The sequence below is a fragment of the Anthonomus grandis genome, chromosome 12 (genome assembly GCF_022605725.1).
Source record: "Anthonomus grandis grandis chromosome 12, icAntGran1.3, whole genome shotgun sequence".
Classification (NCBI taxonomy): domain Eukaryota; kingdom Metazoa; phylum Arthropoda; class Insecta; order Coleoptera; family Curculionidae; genus Anthonomus; species Anthonomus grandis.
Genome location: NC_065557.1, coordinates 26,698,153 through 26,719,094, shown reverse-complemented (window position 1 = coordinate 26,719,094; position 20,942 = coordinate 26,698,153). Strand labels below are relative to the sequence as shown.

General features: G+C 32.0%; 1 protein-coding gene across 1 annotated transcript in view; it reads left to right on the top strand.

The window, feature by feature from the left end:
• Positions 1-20,284, top strand: part of LOC126742804 (sodium/potassium-transporting ATPase subunit alpha-like) — a 56,171-nt gene extending 35,887 nt beyond the window's left edge. Inside the window, exons 2-17 of the mRNA XM_050449601.1 lie at positions 3,945-4,094; positions 4,923-5,095; positions 5,154-5,321; positions 10,691-10,820; positions 11,214-11,450; positions 11,513-11,758; positions 12,381-12,604; positions 12,858-12,931; positions 13,013-13,253; positions 13,804-13,872; positions 13,932-14,193; positions 14,249-14,521; positions 14,590-14,835; positions 18,805-18,993; positions 19,050-19,164; positions 20,109-20,284. Of these exons, the coding sequence (XP_050305558.1) occupies positions 3,945-4,094; positions 4,923-5,095; positions 5,154-5,321; positions 10,691-10,820; positions 11,214-11,450; positions 11,513-11,758; positions 12,381-12,604; positions 12,858-12,931; positions 13,013-13,253; positions 13,804-13,872; positions 13,932-14,193; positions 14,249-14,521; positions 14,590-14,835; positions 18,805-18,993; positions 19,050-19,164; positions 20,109-20,220 (2,909 nt within the window). The 3' untranslated portion in view covers positions 20,221-20,284. The remainder of the gene's footprint in view (positions 1-3,944; positions 4,095-4,922; positions 5,096-5,153; positions 5,322-10,690; positions 10,821-11,213; positions 11,451-11,512; positions 11,759-12,380; positions 12,605-12,857; positions 12,932-13,012; positions 13,254-13,803; positions 13,873-13,931; positions 14,194-14,248; positions 14,522-14,589; positions 14,836-18,804; positions 18,994-19,049; positions 19,165-20,108) is intronic.
• The last annotated feature ends 658 nt before the right edge of the window (positions 20,285-20,942 follow it).

Here is a 20,942-nt window from a genome sequence, read left to right as displayed (position 1 = left end):
TAGAAAGGCGCTCGTTTAACTTCTTATTCTGTTTCGTCCTTAAAATCCTTTATTTCTAGTAATAGCTCGGATCATAAAACTTGTAATTCTTTGTTAATTGCTTCCTTGTTGATGGTTATCTACTTATTATCTGCGTTTTGCTTAATCATACTCTACATTAAATTAAATAAGTCCTTCATAGCTATATCACTATCCAGATCAAATAGCTCTGGTATAATATATTACATAGCGTGTGATGACTGCATACGCTGTACTGTTTATAGAGTATTAAGAATAAAGTGATTATTAAACATCATTAAACAAATAACCTTATTATTAATAAATATCTACAGAAATGTAAAGCGCGGGACATTCTCGTCTAGTTTATCTCTGGTTTAAAATAAATCATTATTATAAAAACCCATATTCCGCTTTTCATTTATTTAAGTACATTACATGCTATTTGGCGAAAAAATAGTAAATAACTTAATCCTCATTGAATAATATACAGAGCATCCCAAAAGTTATGTCTAAATTCATTTAAAATCAGGGGTGTGTTTGAAAAAAAAACGCTCGAACCCGTCGATTTTTAATTTAAGAAGTTGCGCATTTTTGTACGTGAAGTCTGTATATACAGGGTTGCTCAAAAATAAATTACGACCATCAACTTAATTTTTTCAAATGAAAGCGCCTTTTTTTATTTCATTTTTGAATTTCGCGTGGAATTCTATGTATGTTTCATTAATCATGTCCTATACCTAAAGTCAACAGTTATCGAAAAAAAGACGACCAAACATTATTATTGAAGTTCACCTTACGAGTCACCTTATCTCTGAGAATTTTTATACAGAGCAAAATTCCATTCATTCGTATTTTTTTATTGTTCGCTGGTAACCGTGTATTTTCATAGAAACTGTATGACAGTTGTACGCCAAACAGATTTTGTCAAGTGTGAAGTGTATGAGCAAAGTTGCGGTTTTCACCATGGTAAAGTTAACGGAACGAGAAAAAATAGAAATTCTGTGCATGGTTGGGTTTGGTGATAGAACACGTACTCAAAGAGAAGCTGTTCAATTATTCAATGAAATCCATCCTGATCGTCCTCCGATATGTCAAAAGGTGGTGAGTAGAATAGAGGCTCAATTTAGAGAATTCGGTCATGTTAGAGATCTGCCGAAATCTGGTCGTCCTGCTCGAGATGAAAATGAACAACTTGACGTTTTGCTTTCTTTGGAAGAAAATTGGGTAATTCTGCAGTTTAGCGGCTTTTGTTAAAACTAATGAAAAATGATCGGGTTGTTTGCAATTGGGGGATTTGGATATATATTTTTTACTAAGAGTGGCGGAAAGCCAAATTTTATCACGAAGAGGGTGTTATCACGCACTAAATCACTCACTGTGGGACATGAATAGAATAACGTCATTAGAATAACCCTGTATTCGATTAGTTTTGTCAACAAATAGGTGACAACTAAGGTGAGGTTAGCTGTGGTGTTGCCAGTTCTGTCGTCTACTGCGTTTTGTCACTCTGCAGCTTCAGCCTTGTCCCCAGTGTGGCTGACTCATGAGTGCCTTCTCTAAAGTGGCGAATTCACTCTATATTTTTTTAGTCACGTGAAATGTTAGGTATTAAGGTTAGGTTTAAATAAATTCACAAAAACTGTTTTTACCTTTTCTTGTAACTAAATCTGTTATTTGCGTGCAACAAACATACTGAAGACACCCATAATGTATTATTATTTTGGTAATTTTTAGATTTTGGTCCGAATTAAAAATAATATGATTCCGCAGTTTAGCGGCTTTTGTCAAATTTGGCGTATTTTTACCGGTTTTCTTTTTTAAATAGCTTAATTTTATCTGGAAAATAAAGTGGCGGAAGGTGTATTTTGCAAATAGTTTCTTTATAAACAATGTGAAGTACTCACAAATAGAGGTAAACTGATTTATTTAAATTTTTTGCTGTTTTTTTTGCATAAATTAAATGACAGTCGCTATCTGTCAAATGGGTTGTCGACTCTGGGAGTATGTGTGCAGTGTTTTGGTTTGTTCCGTTTTTCTATCACCGCGAGGGGAACATAAGGCGCTGCGCACAGACCATGGATATACCCAATCTATGGTTGGGTTGGGTTGGGTTGGATCTTAAATTGCCCAAGCACCGCTCATCAAATTTTGCGTATTTTTACAATTTTTTTTAAATGGCCTAATTTTACCCAAAAAAAATTAAAAGTGGCGGAATGATACGATATAATTCGCTGCAAATATGTGAATTTTGATAGAACTTAAAAAAAAGAAATTTTAAAAATGGTGTACTCCTAAAAATAAATATTCAATTCAAACAAATTTGTGTTTATTACATGTAATTTACATTTTATGTGATATGAAATGAATCTGTATAATGTTATGATTATACACTAGTTTCATTCTCATCATTTTTTATATGTTATGATAATGAATGACTAAAAAAATACAGAGTGAATTCTCCACTTTAGAGAAAGCCAGACTGGACACAAGGCTTCAGATGCAGAGTGACAAAACGCAACAAAGTCGACAACAAAACTGACCAACACTTAACAACACCTAACCTCACCTTAGTTGTCACCTATTTGTTGACAAAACTAATGGTATACAAGGTTATCCTAATGATTAATCGCATCCTATAGAGAGTTACACATGGCGAAATCTATAGTTGACCGAATAGTTAAAAAGCACAAATATTACCCCTACAAAGTTATTCCTGTGCAAGAGTTATTTGATGACGATTTCGATAGGCGAAATGAGTTTTGTGAACGCTTACAAAACATGCGCAATCTAAATAATAATTTAGTAACAAATATTTTTTCCGATGAAGCCACGTTCTGTTTGAATGGTAGTGTGAACAGACAAAATTGTCGATATTGGGCAACAGAAAATCCGCATTGGATGATGGAGGTAAACACCCAGTAACCTCAAAAACTAAATGTGTGGTGTGGAATAGTGCGCGGAACAGTAATAGCTCCCTTTTTCTTTCAACAGACTTTAACGGGACAAGTGTATCTCGATTTTCTCCAATTTGAATTAGTTTCAGCATTACTAGCTTTATTTTCAAATCCATTGGACCCAGACTATCTTGACGAAGAACTAATTTTCCAGCAAGATGGCGCTCCTCCGCACTATGCTGCCACTGTGTGTAAATTTTTGGATGAAACCTTTCCCAATCGGTGAATAGGAAGGAGAGGACCCATCGAATGGCCTGCTAGATCGCCTGACCTAACACCAATGGACTTTTTTTGTGGGGATACCTCAAGTCGAAGGTATTTGTTAATAGGTCAAATAATCTAGACGACTTGAAAGAGAGAATTCGAAAATGATTGAAAATGTGCAACGAGACTTTATTGATCGCCTTGGATATTGTCAAGCCGTAAATGGTAACCATTTTGAACATTTAGCTTAATTTTTGGTCTTTTTTTATTTGTTACATGAATCGTCATTTTTTCGATAACTGTTGACTTTAGGTATAGGATATGATGCATGAAACATACGTAGAATTCCACGCGAAATTCAAAGATGAAATAAAAAAAGGTGCTTTCATTTGAAAAAATGAAGTTATTGGTCGTAATTTATTTTTGAGCAACCCTGTATAAACAAAGTTCACGTACAAAAATGCGCAACTTGAAATAAAAATCGACGGGTCCGAGCGTTTTTTTTTCGAACACACCCCTAAATTTTAAATGAATTTAGATATAACTTTTGGGATGCACTGTATATTAAGTGCAATTACTTAAATTTGATGTGCATCTCCTCTTACTATCTATTGGGTACACAATTTTATTTGCACAAACTACTGCACTTTAAAGCGAGCTAAATTATTGTGATTATATATTATTATTTATTGTATACAATGAACTCCAGATCAGGATTTTATTATGCTTTTTTAAATTTTCTACCAAAAATATGACTTATTCTCTTACTTTATTTTATAATTTTAGGTGAAATCTGTAGAAGATTTAACACCGATAGAGAAAAGGGCTTAACAGTAGAGCAAGCTGCCGCTGTGTTAGCGAAAACTGGTCCTAACATTCTGACCCCATCTCATAAGACTCCAGAATACATAAAATTCATTAGGACTCTAACACATGGTAAGAAAAAATAAAATTAACTATACTTAATAATTTTAATTGCTGTTAATTCTATAAAAAGTAGTCGTTAAATACTTATAAGAGAATAATCCTCTGATTCATTTTAAGTTACAGTTACATTTATGTATATGTGGTTCTGGTTCTTCCAAAAATATAAAAAAATTATTATAAATTACGTCCCACGTATTTTATTGATAGATCAATTATCTTTAAAGTTTCAAAAAATATTAGAAAAAAAAATTGAACAAAATTAGGCTTGAAGTAAAACCTGCCTTTGGAATATGAGTAATGAACAAGCTGCAATCAGAAAGTATTTAATAAGATATTAAATACTTCCTATTAAATACTTACCTAAGTTTCGCCGTCACTATTCGATCCAAAGACTCTCCTGTGCTTTCATAAATGACCGATCGATAAGACAACAGGATGAAATGAAGAAACGTATCCCAGTTTCTTTAGTCTCTAGAGACTATTTTGGCCAAATACCAATTAATAGTTATTCATTCATTCGACCATGCCATCTGACTGAGGTCTAATGCCATAGTTCTCATTTCCTTGATTTTAAGTTTCTTACAGATGTTCTGGAATAATCGGGATTCAAAATTTTGTCCTGGGTTTGAATGTAGCTCCAAATGTATACTAAATCGGCAGATTCATTCCTTTATTAAACGATGAACAGCTGATATTCGCGCCGTTGTCAATATCGCTAGAATATTATATTTTAAAGTTTTAACATAGTAATTTATGAATGTACACAATTTATACTTTATTCTCTGTTTTTCGACTAGCTTGTAAAATATACAAAAATTAAAAAAAACCTCATTTTAGGTTTCTCATTACTACTATGGATAGGAGCCGCACTATGCTTTACTGCTTGCCTGATAAGAAAACTTTCTCAAAACGAAACAGACACAGACAACTTAATTTTAGGAATCGTACTTGTAGTTGTAGTGGTAGTTACTGGTTGTTTTATGTATTCTCAAGAGCACAAAAGTCAAAAGGTACTTAAAAAAAACCCAAGGATTTATTATTAAAATCTTTATCCATCTGGTTTACTAGATTATGGAATCATTTGCAAATATGGTCCCACCAAAAGCAACTGTGATAAGAGGAGGAGAAACGATGACTGTGGTGTCAAGAGATTTAGTCGTAGGTGACCTCGTAGACATGAAATTTGGAGATCGAATACCAGCTGACGTAAGAATTATACAAAGTCAAGGATTTAAAGTAAGTTCAGGCTTAAAAGTTGAATTAAAATTTTTTAAATTGATCCATAGCTCTAGGTTTTAAAAATGAAGCACACTTAAATAACGTGGACACAAAAAATATCAGAAAAAATGTCAGTTTTTTTTATAAATCATACAGCCTTTCAAATGGTGCTGGCGACGCGACGACCAAAATATCTGGAATATTTGGAAAACTCCTTTTCAGCAACAAAAATTTTAATCTAAAACATTTTAATTTTGATCTAATTAAAGTATCAAAATGATACAATATTTTTATCATTTTGACACTTCAATATCACTAAAGTATAGTAACTATAGTAACTAAGGCAACTAATACCGATGATGTAAAAGGTATGAAAAAACAAAAAACGAAAAAACATTTTTTCGTTGATATGATACATCATTAGTTGTTATTTCGTTTTTCATACAGTTTTATTTTAAATATCTACTGGCAGCTATCACATTTTCTTAAACTAAAACTGGTTTTGAATAGTACTCACAAAATGGCAATTCTTTGCGTATTTAAATTACTTTTTTGAATATATTATAATTTTTGAGATACTTGTACTAAACTTAAAAAACTCACTCTATATATGAAAACAAACTCGGCGAAGAAAAATAATGTTAAGCGTGGGATTGTGGGGGTATCAGCAACGTATCGTAAAAGCATTTACGATACTGAGATTCTGGGTCAGATGTTACTATAAATCCAGAAATTCCTAATTAGAAATAATTGATTTTTGTTAGTTTATGAGTAATCGTAAAATTGTTGGTACTTACCCGTAATAATAAACAAATCCTTGAAAGCTCAGGAGAATAAAAAAACAAATGTATGCTAGTTTAATGTCAAAACACATAAATTTTTTATGTCGGATTCGGTTTTAAATGTGGATTATTTTTGTAAACTTTAAATCTTTACGAGTTCTTAACTGCCAGGAAACATTTTACGTCCTTGATAAAAAATATAAATACTCTGCATTATAACAAAATATTATCTTCAATCAATCTAGTCAGGGCCACAAACGAATTTTGATTTTTTTTTCAATTTAAATAGCTAACGTTGGTAGTTTTTACACCTCCTCAATATAAAGTATATAAGATAAAAATTTGGTTAAATCATAGGTGAAAAGGTTTAGAAATAAATCATTAGCTGTAAATCTAGAACCGTGTGGTTGTTAAACATAACTTTAACTTTAATGTAACAGTTCCTGAAGTCCGTAAAAGATCATAAAATATAAGGCAGTGTGTAATTAAATTTTTCCACAATTATCAGAAAAAACTAAGGTTTGGTGTAAAAGTTAAGGTTGCGACCCAAAGGACTTTGGGTTCCATCTTAGTAGTTCCATCAAGCAATGATAGACCATTTTTTTGCGAACAACCGAGTTAATAATATTTTCTTCACCGCTGAAAGTGTGATTCACTTTCCTAGCTTACGCACAAAATTATCGGCACTATAAAATCTGATACAAAATTAAAAAAGACTATAAGTAATTTCGTGGTATACGATGTCGACTTAGGTATTATAATGCCGTATTTTTTTCAACAACTGTAAGTAGAAATTATATTGGTCTATGTTTGGGTAGTGAAAAGCATTTTTTAAGATCTTTCAGAGAAAGTATGAGAAACTTTATCTTTCGGATAAAGTTGGGTTTAGGTAAGTAAAACCAATTATCTATTACATTTTGTTTCCGCCTCCCTATTATTTAAATACAGGGTGTTTCAGAACTATGGGATCAAACTTCTAGGGGTTGTTCAGTGCAAGAGTAGAATCCATTTGAGTATAGGAACCCATGTCCGGAAATGTGTCACTACGCCCCTACGGCCCTAAGACGCGTTTAAATTTAGAAAAAATATTAATTACCTAAATAGAACCTGATGCATTTATTTTTACCTTTTGTATATGATACCATCAAAACAATTATTCAAAATGTCTTCCTCCAACCTCAATACACCGATTTAAACGCCGCACATGATTTCGGCGGACTACACTAAAAATTTGATCCTCGTTTTGAATGATTTCAAATGTTGCTGTTATTCGTCCAATTAAGTCTAGCTCTGATTCTACTGTTTTTCATAGACTAAAGACTTTATCTGAGACTCATTCTGAGTTTCGTAGACTAAAGACTTTACATGTCCCCACAAGAAAAAATCGAGCGACGTTAAATCGGGTGACCTAGGGGGCCAAGAAACTGCTCCACCTCTGGCAATCCAACGGTGCCCAAACCGCTGAGCCAAATACTCGCGTACTTGTACAGCAAAGTGAGCCGGCGCTCCATCATGCTGAAACCACATTTGCTGTCTAACGTTTAGTGGAACATTTTCAAGGAGTTCTGAGAGAACTTCTTCCATGAAACGCAGATAAATAGGTCCTGTTAACCGTTCCGGTAGAAGGTATGGCACAATTAAATAATCATCAACAATGCCTGCCCATACGTTGACAGACCAACGATTCTGATGTTTTCTTGGAAAAATTGCATAAGGATTTTCTTCGTCCCAAACATGGCTATTCCTACTATTAAAAATACCATCTCTTGTGAAAGAGGCTTCATCGGTCCACAAAATATATCGTAAAAAATTTGGTTGTACAATGATATGATCCAGAAGCCATCGACAAAATTGAACTCTAGGATGATAATCGGCTGCAGTCATACCTTGAACTTTCTGGGAGTGGTAAGGATGGAGTTGTTGCTCGTGTAGTACCCGTCAGATAGAAGCGTTACTCGTATTCATATTCTTAGCGACGTCACGTGTGCTATTTGATGGTCCATCGGCAACTCGCTGAAGCACCTCTTCTTCAAAATCGACCGTTCTTACGGTTCGAGCAACACCAGTATCATGAATCTTGGTCTTAAACATGCCTGTCTCAACGAGCCGCCGATGAACCGCTATAAACTTTTTGTATCCAGGATGCTGTCGTTCGGGATAACGTTCATGATACAATTGCGATGCTGCTCGTGCATTGCAGTTTGTTGCTCCGTATGCCAAATGCATATCCGCCAATTCTTGATTGGTAAAGTTTTCCATTAGCAATAAATGTTTAAAAATTGTAAGTTATAAAATTTTTAAACATGACATTAAGAATTGACATTGATAAGCGTTGATTTTAAACAATTATTGTTATGGTATCATGTACAAAAGGTAAAAATAAATGCAGCAGATCCTATTTAGGTAATTAAAATGTTTTTTATAAATTTTAACGCGTCTTAGGGCCGTAGTGGCGTAGTGACGCATTTCCGGACATGGGTTCCTATACTCAAATGGATTCTTCTGTTGCACTGAACAACCCCCAGAAGTTTGATCCCATAGTTCTGAAACACCTTGTAGTTTTCAGTAATTTTTTTTTTGTTTCGTTAAATATATCCATTGTAAGTTTTCAAATTCTCACCCTGTATTTACCTACTTATATAAAGGCATTGAGATCTGCAATGCACATATATTTGAAATGAGGTCTCTTAAATAGTTGATATTTAAAATTCTTGCTATTAACTTCTAATTATAAAACTTCGGGATACAAAAGCTTTTCATGTAATATGTACAAAATGATTAGGCAATTTGAAATTTGCAATTTGAATTTCCTTGGTATATATAAAAAACCGAAGTTTTAGTCATAAGTCTCGTGACTAAAACTATCAATATAATAAAATACAGCATTGGCAAACTAGTATCACGACCAATCAGGGTGAAACATCTGAACGCTAAAAGCTGTCGTAGTTCTTAATCTACATAGTGGCTTTGAAAATTTTGGATCCCCTCTTTATCTCTGTTATTATTTATCATATTAAAGAAATAAAAATTGGGTTTCATAGGGGTTTTTACATAGAACACGATTATGTTATCTGTTTTATTGTCATGATTTAGGATTTTGATATAAAAAATAAACTTATATTTTTGTATAACACAACTGTCATAGTTTTTTATAATCGACAGAGTAATTTTGTAAATTTTGCATTTTTGTATACGCACTTGTATCTCTGTTATTATTTAATATATTAAATAAATAAAATGTGGTTTTCTTAGGGGTTTTCCGTAGAATACGACTATATTATCTGTTTTATTGTATTCAATTAGGACTGAGATAAAAAATAAATGTATGTTTCCTTAAATGGAACAATATATATTTTTTAATGGAAAAATCTGCTTTAATTTTTCCTTTTTATTTCATTAAAATTGTTTAAGATTATTTCCATTTTCTCTCACACAAAAGGAAATCCAACCTAACTTAACCCATTAATAAGTAGGCATAAAATAGATAAAAAAATTATAAGTATGCCGCCTGGAGGGAACTTACATATTATGTAGCAAAATACAAGTAGTGAACTATTAGTAGCATATCATAATTTTCGTAATTTCTTTGTGCTGCCATTCTTAACTTGAATAAATGCAAATTACACCGCACAACTACATAGACACAAGTTTTTTTTTAAATTGATAGTTTTTTTAATTATCTGTCATTCTGTCTGAGATGCACGACCATAGCCTACTATTAAAATTAAAATATTAAGAAATTATTTTACAAAAATTGTCTCTTATTTAGTCATTTGTAAAAATAAGTGCATAATGTTAGATATTAAAAAAAAAAACCAAAGCGGATTTTTCTGTTTAAAAATATACAGGTACAGGATATTCTGTTAAAAAAACATAAGTTTATTTTTTATCTCAAAATTCTACATTATTACAATAAAACAGATTATATATTCGTTTTCTGCAGAAAAACCTCATCAAAACCTTTTTTTAGTTTTTCAATATATGTTAAATGATAATGAAGATTTGGATACCCTGTACTTCCTTTTCTAATGCATTTATTTCCCATCTGTAATATTAATTTGGCACTACGGTATATTTAGAAAGGTGACAAGTGTTTCTTTGGCTTACATGGCATCCTTAAACCTAAATAAAAATACAGTTTCTATTCAACCTAAATAAGTCAGAATGTATGAAAACAAGAATTACTTTTCCAAATCAGCTATCACAAAGATTTTAGGAGTGGTGTCATGCGCCCAGGGGTTGATTTTTCACCAGACTTGTGTCTCTCCCGAAAAGAAAATCGACGGTCTGAGCGTTTTTCGCAAAAAACAAATATAATAATTAATATAATATATATATAAATTAATAATATAATGAACCTGTGATACTCTAATTCTCGAGTAGATCAAAAACAGATTTGCAATATTGTGCAAACATCCTGATTATTTTTTTATATGTCAGTCCAGGCTCTTCCTCCCTGGCAAATCAGTGAGTCTTGTCGTTGTGTGCAAACATTTTCAAAAAGGGCATATAGGCTGGGACTTATTGATTTGAAATAGTTGTAGTCCAGCAAAATTTTATAATCAGTTAAGTTTTTTCCTAACCTGGTATTTAATTTTTTTATAGGTGGATAACTCAGCATTAACAGGAGAGTCGGAGCCACAACCACGTGGAACAGACTGCAGTAGCGATAATCTTTTAGAAACGAAAAATTTTGCATTTTTTTCAACAAATGCAGTTGAAGGAACAGCGAAAGGTAATAATAAAGATATAGACTCATGAAAATTTTAATTAGAGAAATATATAGCTTTTTATGAATAACAAATTAAATGTTTTTATTCAATTAAAAAAAACTAAAATAAAAATGGTGTATAAAGGGGTACAGTTTCCACAAGATAACAGAGACACTCCAAGTCCATATTTTTCAACTGCTCCGAGAGAAATTATAGTCATAGCGGGTTAGGAAGGACGGGAAAATGTTTCTCAATCTTTTTGTCAAGAGTAATGCATTTCGATGAGTTTACTCATCATCATATCAGACTCCTAAACTACATTGCTGTGATGTTTATATGGAGAACAATGATGATGAAAAATTATATTCAGCTTCCCTTAATTTGAACCATACTTTATAACGATAATTTTATTTTAGGTATTGTGGTAGCCACGGGCGATCAAACAGTAATGGGACGCATTGCTGGACTTACTGCTCGTCTTCAACCGAATAAAACCCCAATAGCAAGAGAACTAGAACATTTTATGAAAATTATTTCTGTTTGGGCTTGTTTCCTAGGAGTTGTATTTGGAAGTGCTGCTCTTGGTATGAATTACTCCTGGATAGAAGCCTCTCTATTTTTGATTGGTATTATCGTGGCAAATGTACCAGAGGGTGGGACTCTTCACTTAGCTTTTATAGATCAAATGTTATCAAAATAAAAAATTATATTTCAGGTCTTTTGGCAACGGTAACAGTTTGCCTTTCGGTAACAGCAAAACGAATGGCTGCAAAAAACTGTTTGGTTAAGAATCTGGAAGCCGTGGAAACCTTGGGTTCTACTTCGATTATTTGCTCTGACAAGACGGGTACTCTTACCCAAAACAAAATGACTGTATGCCATTTTTGGTGCAATAATAAAATAATGTGTGCAGATAGTACGGCTGAACAAAATGATGCTAAAGGATATAATCAAGTGGAAGGTAGCCTTTTAAACTTTGTTTGCTGCTATTAGCTTATTTAATTCCAAAGCTTTTTTTCCGGGTAAAAGATAAATAATTTTAAGAAATGACAGAAAAAAACCAAAACTTTTAGCTTTGTCCACAAAATTTTTTAAAATAATGAGACAAAAAAAGTACCGAAAGTTTAAAGTAAAGTGTCAAAGACTGCTTGTCTTATCGTCAACTTGTAAATTAGCGGATCAATAACTTACTCGATGGATACTAACTAATAAATACATTTTCCAGTATCGTAGATTCTGAGGATCGGTACTTCCTTCTCTCACTCTTAGTCTTTAGTATCGCTAGATACTTCACAAAAAAATTTCCATCTTTTAATTTATGATTAAACTACAAAGAATAATATGAGAGGCCATCACAATATTTTATTGGAGGAATTTTTGCTTAAAAAAATAGTGAACGAAAAAAAAAATTATTTTATAATATAACCCGTGGTTAAGAAGATTAAGAGAAGACGCTATCACCGCCACTAAATTTCCTTATTACTTCCAATCATTACTTTTTGTATTGTTCTCCAAGCTATCAAAATTACTGATTTTACCTGGATGACTCTGTATACCAAAAATAGATTATACGAATGTTTCAGGCTTTATGACATTAATGAGATGTGCTACGCTTTGTAATAGAGCAGAATTCTTGCATGGTGAAGAAAATCAGCCGGTTTTAACAAGAAAAGTCAGAGGGGATGCATCGGAGGAAGCAATTTTAAAATTTGTTGAATTGAGTAAAGCTCATGGCAGTCCCACTGAATTTAGACAAAAAAATCCAAAGCTCCTAGAAATACCCTTTAGTTCAACAACGAAATACCAGGTATTAATATATAATCTTATTTAAGAAGATTAATTTGAGGTAATCAAACAAAAAATAAATTCCGAAACACCTTAGTTTTTGGCTACTGTAAAAAATTGATAATAGGCCACATTTTTTTAAATTATATTTTTCATGTCTCTAAAATTCACGAAAAAGTGTTATTATTTACGAAAATAATTTAAATATTTATGAAATATTACTATTTTAAAGCTTATGACTAAGGTATTGTTGTCTAGACTACTCATATTTTCAGATCAGTATTCATTCTATGGAAGATGGTTATTGTCTTTTAGTAATGAAGGGTGCTCCAGAACGTATTTTAGCTAGGTAACGTCTTTTTGATACCTTACTTTTGACAATATACTTAGATATTTTGAAACAATCATATTTTGAAATAATCGGTTTTAGGTGTTCTACTATTTGCACCGAATATGGCACTAAAGAAATGACAGATGAAATAAGAGAACAGTGTGATAGAGCTTGTACGGAATTGGCTGAAAAGGGGGAAAGAGTATTAGGGTTTGCTGATTTAGTCCTGGACAGTTCTTATACCAAAGATTTTAAATTTTGTGCAGAGCCAGCAAATTTTCCGAGAAAAGATCTCAGATTTGTTGGGTTTATGAGTCTTATTGATCCACCTAGACCTCAGGTAAAATATTATTATGAAAATGTAAATACGTTAATTATTCTCCTAGTTTTTGTACTATTTTATTAGTATTCTGTAGTTAAACTTGATACGTAGGATTTATTTAGGGTTCCACTTACGTTTGGTTGAATATTTTTATCTATAGTATCTAGTTTTTAAGTAGTTCATCTTGTTTGAGGGCCCTATTTTAGATTATATTATTGTAAATCCCTGTATTTTTATTTTTCTAGAATTTGTATACTTGCTTGCTTTCACTGTCAGTATTCTCCTAAAATTATTGGTCTCTTTCGGCAAAAACAATGAAGAGAATTCTAAATATTTAGAAACTGTTTCATCGGGCTTTGAAAAGAACGCGCTTAGTGACATTTCATTCACTTTTAATTGTTTAGTCAGTTTTTATCCTGGAAACAATTAAACGACAATCAAAGCGAGTTAGGTTAGAGTTTTGACGTTGCCAATAAAAGTGTGTTCCTGGATTTCATTACAATATTATTATTAACGCGACTTGGAAACTTTTATATATGTTAAATCTATATCAGTCTTATTGTTTTAGGTACCTGATGCCGTTGATAGATGTAGAACTGCTGGAATACGTGTTGTAATGGTCACAGGGGATCATCCTGTAAGTTAATAATTTGATAATAAACAAAAATACAAAAAGAACTAAGAATTTTTTTATAGATTACTGCTAAAGCGATTGCTCGCGAAGTAGGAATAATTTCATGCGAAGAAGTAATTGACGCTTTTAATATAAATACTATTGAAACTCTTCCTCCAAATTTAAAAAATAAAGCTATAGTTATTCATGGTTCAGCTCTTCGAGATATGAACAATGATGAATTAGACAGAATTCTATATAATTTTAAGGAGATTGTATTCGCCAGAACATCGCCAACGCAAAAGCTACATATTGTTGAAGGATGCCAACGACTAGGAGAAATTGGTATTTTTATTTATTTGATCATAACCGAAGCAATTCATAAAAAACATATTTTCAGTTGCCGTCACTGGAGATGGAGTTAACGATGCCCCTGCTCTGAAAAAAGCTGATATTGGTATAGCTATGGGTATATCTGGTTCAGAAGTGTCCCAGCAATCTGCTGACATGATCTTGCTTGACGACAATTTCGCCTCTATTATTACCGGTGTAGAGGAAGGGCGAAGAATTTTTGATAATCTAAAGAAATCTATTGCATATACCTTGGCTTCCAATGTCCCTGAAATATTGCCATTTTTGGCTTTTGTACTTCTAAACATTCCACTTCCCCTAGGTTAGATATAGAACTTTTGTTTTTATTTTATTGCGATAATTATATCTATCTATGTCTTGTAATTGTAGGTGTTATGGCAATTCTGTGTATAGATTTGCTTACCGATATGTTGCCAGCCATTAGTCTTGCCTATGAAAGAGCTGAAAGCGATATTATGTTGCGCCCGCCAAGAAATCCCAGAAAAGACAAATTGGTTACCAGGAAATTATATTTTCTAGCTTATGGTCATATTGGTATGGTAGAGGCTGCCGGTGGGTTCTTTGTCTACTTCGCAATTATGGCCGAACATGGATTTATGCCTACAAAATTGTTCGGTGAGTGTATATGACAATTTCTATAAATAGACATCTTTTTCTGAAAAATCTTCTGTAATATATTTTTAATTATGGGGAGCCAAATGTTTCTCTTTATATACATGAATTATATACATATATATTTCTACTACTGTATTTTTAGTAAGGTGCATAAAGCTTTCTTCATTAGTGCGGAAAGTACATTTACATTTATTTTCAAAATTTTTCAAACATCAGCGATGTAAAATTCACTGATTTTATTTGCCAGAGAAGAGTCCTTGGTTCAATTCCAGTCAATGTAAGAAAACATTTTTTTTTTCATAGTGTTAAAATGAAATTTATTTTTATAATATTAATATTTTTTACCTTTATTACACGTTCAAATAATTCTGTACTCAAGACTTGTATATTTAGAAGGCCAGGGATCAAGTCGAAATAACAATAAGATGCAGCTTAGAGATAATAAATCTACACAAGACAGTCTATACAGCAATACAGAATTTGCTGTATTCTGTTAATCTGAAGAAAATACAAAGCCTAAAACATCCATTAATACCATTGTCCAAGTTGTCCAAAAATGGATCCAAGATATATTCATTAAAAACTTATCATTAGCAGAGCAAAAATGTATATGAAATATAAGGATTTAAATATCATATTGGTATATTAACCAGTTAGTCACTGTAGATCTACATTGAACAAAATAATGTTGGTGATCACTAAGTAACATCTTACAATGTCATAGACAGTGCAGAAAATAACTTTTTAAACCCTTTAGATTAATAGATAGAATAATTGCGCACACTTCGATATTTACATAATATATCACTCTTATCACCACTGTTGTGAATCAGTGTTAAAAAGCTTATCTTCCATTAATTGATGTTAAATGAATTAATAGAATTTTTCTTCTTAAAAATGCCGACTTTTTATAGTTTATTTCTTATTTTCCGCAGTCGATTAATCTTGAAGAAATTATGAAATTTTATATCTATAATCTTCTTCAATGAAAAGTTTCCTGTATGGTTTTCCCGGTAGTTAAAGAACATAGTCTTGCGTAAAAAAAACCACAAAGAATTTAGAAAATATAAAAATTATAGTAATTATATACCGAAGGTAATTTATTAGTTAATTCCAAATTATTCTGGAAGTATAATGTTAGAAAAGGTGATGCCATTTCTAAGTACATTGGTGACAAAACCATAATAAATTAAGAGGAGGTATTAGAGTTGAATTATTTGCCTAGAAAATAGTGTTTACTCTGCCTTCAGGTCTTATCAAAAGTTGATGTGAATCCGAAAGAGCAATTTAATGTAAGCTCAATTAATATCTGGTTAGTACATGTATATATTAAAATCCTTAGTTTAAAATGCATCACCTTAATTGGTCCTGATGATGTACCTGCATTACTACTTATTGAGTGCGTTTGTACTTTAGCCAAACCAGTATTTAAATTGTTTAATACGTGATTGAAAATAGGCATTTTTTCCATTTTTTTGGAAAATCTATATAATACCCATTAGGGTGAGCGTAAAAAATTTTTTTTTAAACTTAAAATGCCTATATGCGGAAAAGTTGCGGTTTGTTATTACAAATTGGTGTGCAAAATTTCAGATTTCTACGATGTCACCTTTGGCTGCCCAAATGACCTTGAAAATTAGTTTTTTATGTTACGCGGGCCCATAACAGTCTATAGAAGAAAGCTGCCCCTCAACTTCTCAAATGAGACTAAAACTTCCAAGTTTAGCGCAAGCTTGCGTTAGAACAGGCGTATCCGATAGATCTGCCGCAATTATTATAAATGCAGCTCTAACAGATATGGGAATTTTAACCAAAGAAGACCCCTCCAAGATCGTCGATCGAAGCAAAATAAGAAGAGAGAGAACAAAAGCGCGTAGTGACCTAAAAAGAAAAGATAAGGAAATATCATTTCCATTATATGGTTTATATTTTGACGGACGGAAAGACCAAACAATAATTCAAGTCAAAGGCGAAAATACATGTTCAAGAAAAACCATAATAGAAGAGCATATTGTACTAGTATCGGAACCAGGATCCACGTATTTAGGTCATGTAACTAAAACTTCTGGTCATTCGACCAATATCAAAAAAAGCATTTTAGCATTCCTAGAGAAAAACATCGATCTTTCTAAACTTCAGGCTATTGGATGTGATGGTACAGTAGTCAATACTGGTATAAAAAATGGAATATTGAGACAAACTGAAGTTTCTCTTGGACGACCTTTACAATGGTTCGTTTGTTTGTTACATGCAAACGAACTTTCTTTGCGTCATTTACTGCAAAATTTGGACGGCGGTACTATTGGGCCTAAAGGATATAGCGGCGAAATAGGAAAACATTTGGAAAACTGTGAAAAAATGCCTGTTAAAAAGTTTGAAAAAATCGAAACTACTTTGCCTGCAATTACTCCAAGTGAACTTAGTACCGACCAGCAATTCCTTTATGAAATCTGTACTGCAATTTCAACAGGAAACATTTCTTTGAGTTTGTCGCAGAGAGGACCAGGAAAATTTAATCATTCCAGGTTCAACTACAGCCAATCGAATTTTGAGATTATATGTTGGTACCGAAAATCCATCAACAAATCTTACAATTTTAACGCAATATATTATGAAAGTGTATGCTGTTTCATGATTTGAAATAAAATCTAAACCTTCCTGTAGGCATGGCAGCAAACATGTTTTTGGAATTATTCAAAAATCCAGATTCTTACCAGAAGAAATTAGAAATATTATTGATCCTGTCATTCAAAGAAACGGGTACTTCGCTCACCCAGAAAACATGTTGTTAGCTATGCTCTCTGATAGTAGAAAAGCAGTAAGAGAATTAGGTTTAAGAAGACTGCTAAAATGTAGACAACACAAGCCATTAGGACTAAAAGTACATGAGTTTAAGGTAGCCTTATTAAATTTCAAGGCCACAGACTACATTGACCTGATTGATTGGCAGTCGATAACAATTACCGAGCCTCCCCTTACAGTTTCGATTTCCGACAGCAGCCTTATGGAAATGATTTTTTTTTTAAATATTCATGCCTCGTTGGGCAGCCAAAGATAAGGTCACACCAAACCAAGATTTTGCGAAGTAATCAGCGGTTTGAAAGGCAACTTTTTCAAATATAGGCATCGCCATATCTCACAAATAAAAAAAATCGGCCGTTTTCACTCCACCCTAATACCCATATCTAAGGCTGGCAATGTTAGCGATGTCCCAATTACCGAGAAGTCTATATACACAGTAAACTCTATCCAAACTCTTAGATAAAATGTTATCTTTCTACTGTTACCAACCTCATATCTAATGTCTCTTTTTATTTTCGGGTGCTTTTTTTATTCGCACAATGCTGTTAAACCCAATGAATGTCAATCTGCAAGAAACGGTTTAGTGATCTGAATGTATGTACATTTTCTTCACTTTTTATTTTAAACAGCGTAAATTTTATTAAAACTCATTCTCACCTTCTGGGCCTTAACCATAATAACAATGATCATTATAATTTAAGAGGTGATTTTAGTATTAATATTTCACCCCATAGATTGAGCCGTGTGGAAAATAGTCCTTTAGTACTGCCCATTAAATTCTACAATTAATCATATTCAAGACTTGAATAAAATTAAAATGGAGTAAGAATAATGTTCATTTAATACAAGAATATATAACGCTGATTTGATATAACTTATGACATTGTTGGCAGGCTAATAAGATTATGTGCGCTAGTTCCTTTATATTTTCGATTTTGTTTTTTTTTGTCATTTTATAGATTTGGATCTGACAATATCATATTTACGTATTGTAAATCATTTGGAAATATAGGCTAGTATATATAGTTTCCAGGCTTGAACTCGCGGCATCCTCAGCCATCTTTATGCTTGGGTAAAAAGAGAGTAAACTAGTATTGTATGAAAAATTCTTATATTAAAATATAAATATTATAATGAATAATAAAAGCTTTTTTTGATTAATTCTAGGACTTCGATCAGAATGGGACTCACCCTTTATCAACGATTTACTAGATTCCTATGGACAAGAATGGACATACGAACACAGAAAAGAGTTAGAATACACTTGTTATACAGCTTTTATGATATCCGTAGTTGTGACTCAATGGCTGGATCTAATTGTTTGTAAAACCAGGATCAACTCAATTTTTAAACAAGGTAAGATTAACAATATATTTTTTTGGATAATTTTGTAAAATAACATTTTTATCTAGGAATGGGAAATATGGTACTTAATATTAGTTTAGTAGTGGAAACAGTAGTCGCCTGTATGCTTTCATACCTTCCAAGTATGCATTACCTGAAGTTTTATCCTATATTATTTAGATGGTAAGTAAATTCAAATCTAGGAGTAAAATGCATATTTTTTATTTCAAATGAAATTGAAAATCCACCATGACATACCTACCTCATTATATGAGGGATAGTAAACAGTTTACTTAGACCAAAGGGTAAATAAAATAGTTTCGGTCATCCTCCACTAAATTTATTAGAAAAACCATCTATCCTACATGTTTCGGACGTATAAGATGTCCATCATCAGGGATATACAATGAGGGTTTTCATCACAACACATAAAAAGCCACAGTGCTTCTGGCAAGGTCAAAGGTTAAAATTACTAACAATAAACAAAAAGGGCATATTAAGATGCATGAGAAAGTCTAAACAAACATTAAAATCACATAATTACCACACTAGGATAATTGTTATGTCAACAAGAATTAAGAACAAAAGAAATATATCTTAATTCTTGTTGACATAACAATTATTCTAGTGTGGTAATTATGTGATTTTCATATTTGTTTAGACTTTCTCATGCATCTTAATATGTCCTTTTTGTTTATTGTTAGTAATTTTAACCTTTGACCTTGCCAGAAGCACTGTGGCTTTTTATGTGTTGTGATGAAAACCCTCATTGTATATCCCTGATGATGGACATCTTATATGTCCGAAACATGTAGGATAGATGGTTTTTCTAATAAATTTAGTGGAGGATGACCGAAACTATTTTATTTACCCTTTGACATATTAACTCCACTGCAAGTATGGACTACTTCTTCAACTTCGAGTTTACTTAGAGTTGGAAGGATCGTTATTTTTAAATAATTTATTTATTAAGTCTTACATAACTAATTATAATCTTTTTATGAGTTTATAATATAGATATAATCCCTATATGTATTTTGATATTCTTCAAATAAATGATTATTTTGACATCAGTCAATTGATCAGTATATTTTTTAAATATATTATAAATCACAAATCTATTACAGGTGGTGTTACTCCATCCCCTTCGCACTCTTTATATTCCTTTTTGACGAGTTTAGGAAGTGGAGAATACGAAGCAACCCAGATGGCTGGTATCGAAAGGAAACTTATTATTAATATATTATTATATAGCTTTTTGTCTAAAATAGTAGAAATTAAAATAAAATGTACTTCTAGAATATTTTATAACTTGTACATAGATGTGTTGCGTAAAAACGTGAAGCACCAATTTCAAATAAATATCATATGTTATGCAAACAGTCGGACGGAAACATAAAATTCAAATTTAAATATTAGCTTTCATAATTTATAAATTCATATTAAGGTCCATACTAAGAGTCCTTATCGAAGAAGGCAGAACACAATATACTTACGGCAATAACTGTGCCATAACATAAGCCAAAAATGCTTTATGTCTTGACCAAAATATGCATACTTTAGTAGATTGCAATGTGTATTAAGTAAACACTAACTTCTTAGTAGTAATTTAGTATTATTGAAAATTGTTGATTTAGATTCACATAAGATATTATTTAAGTCTCTCAAACAGTTTGTTGTGGTTTGTTCTATGTTGGTTTGTGGATTTAGAAGCAATTCTATTAAATATTCCAAATATTTCCCAACGAATAAGAAACTCCTTGGATTTAACAATGTATTTTAATATAATGAATTTTAGAAACATGCATTACAACAAGTAATTTAAAATAAACATAATGTAAATGGCATATAAGAATACAATATAAATATCGGCAAATTAAAGGAGTTTTAGTTATCTACCAATATTAGATTCATTTCTATTTGAAGAATGTTCAATTATAATAATAATAATGTATTTATTT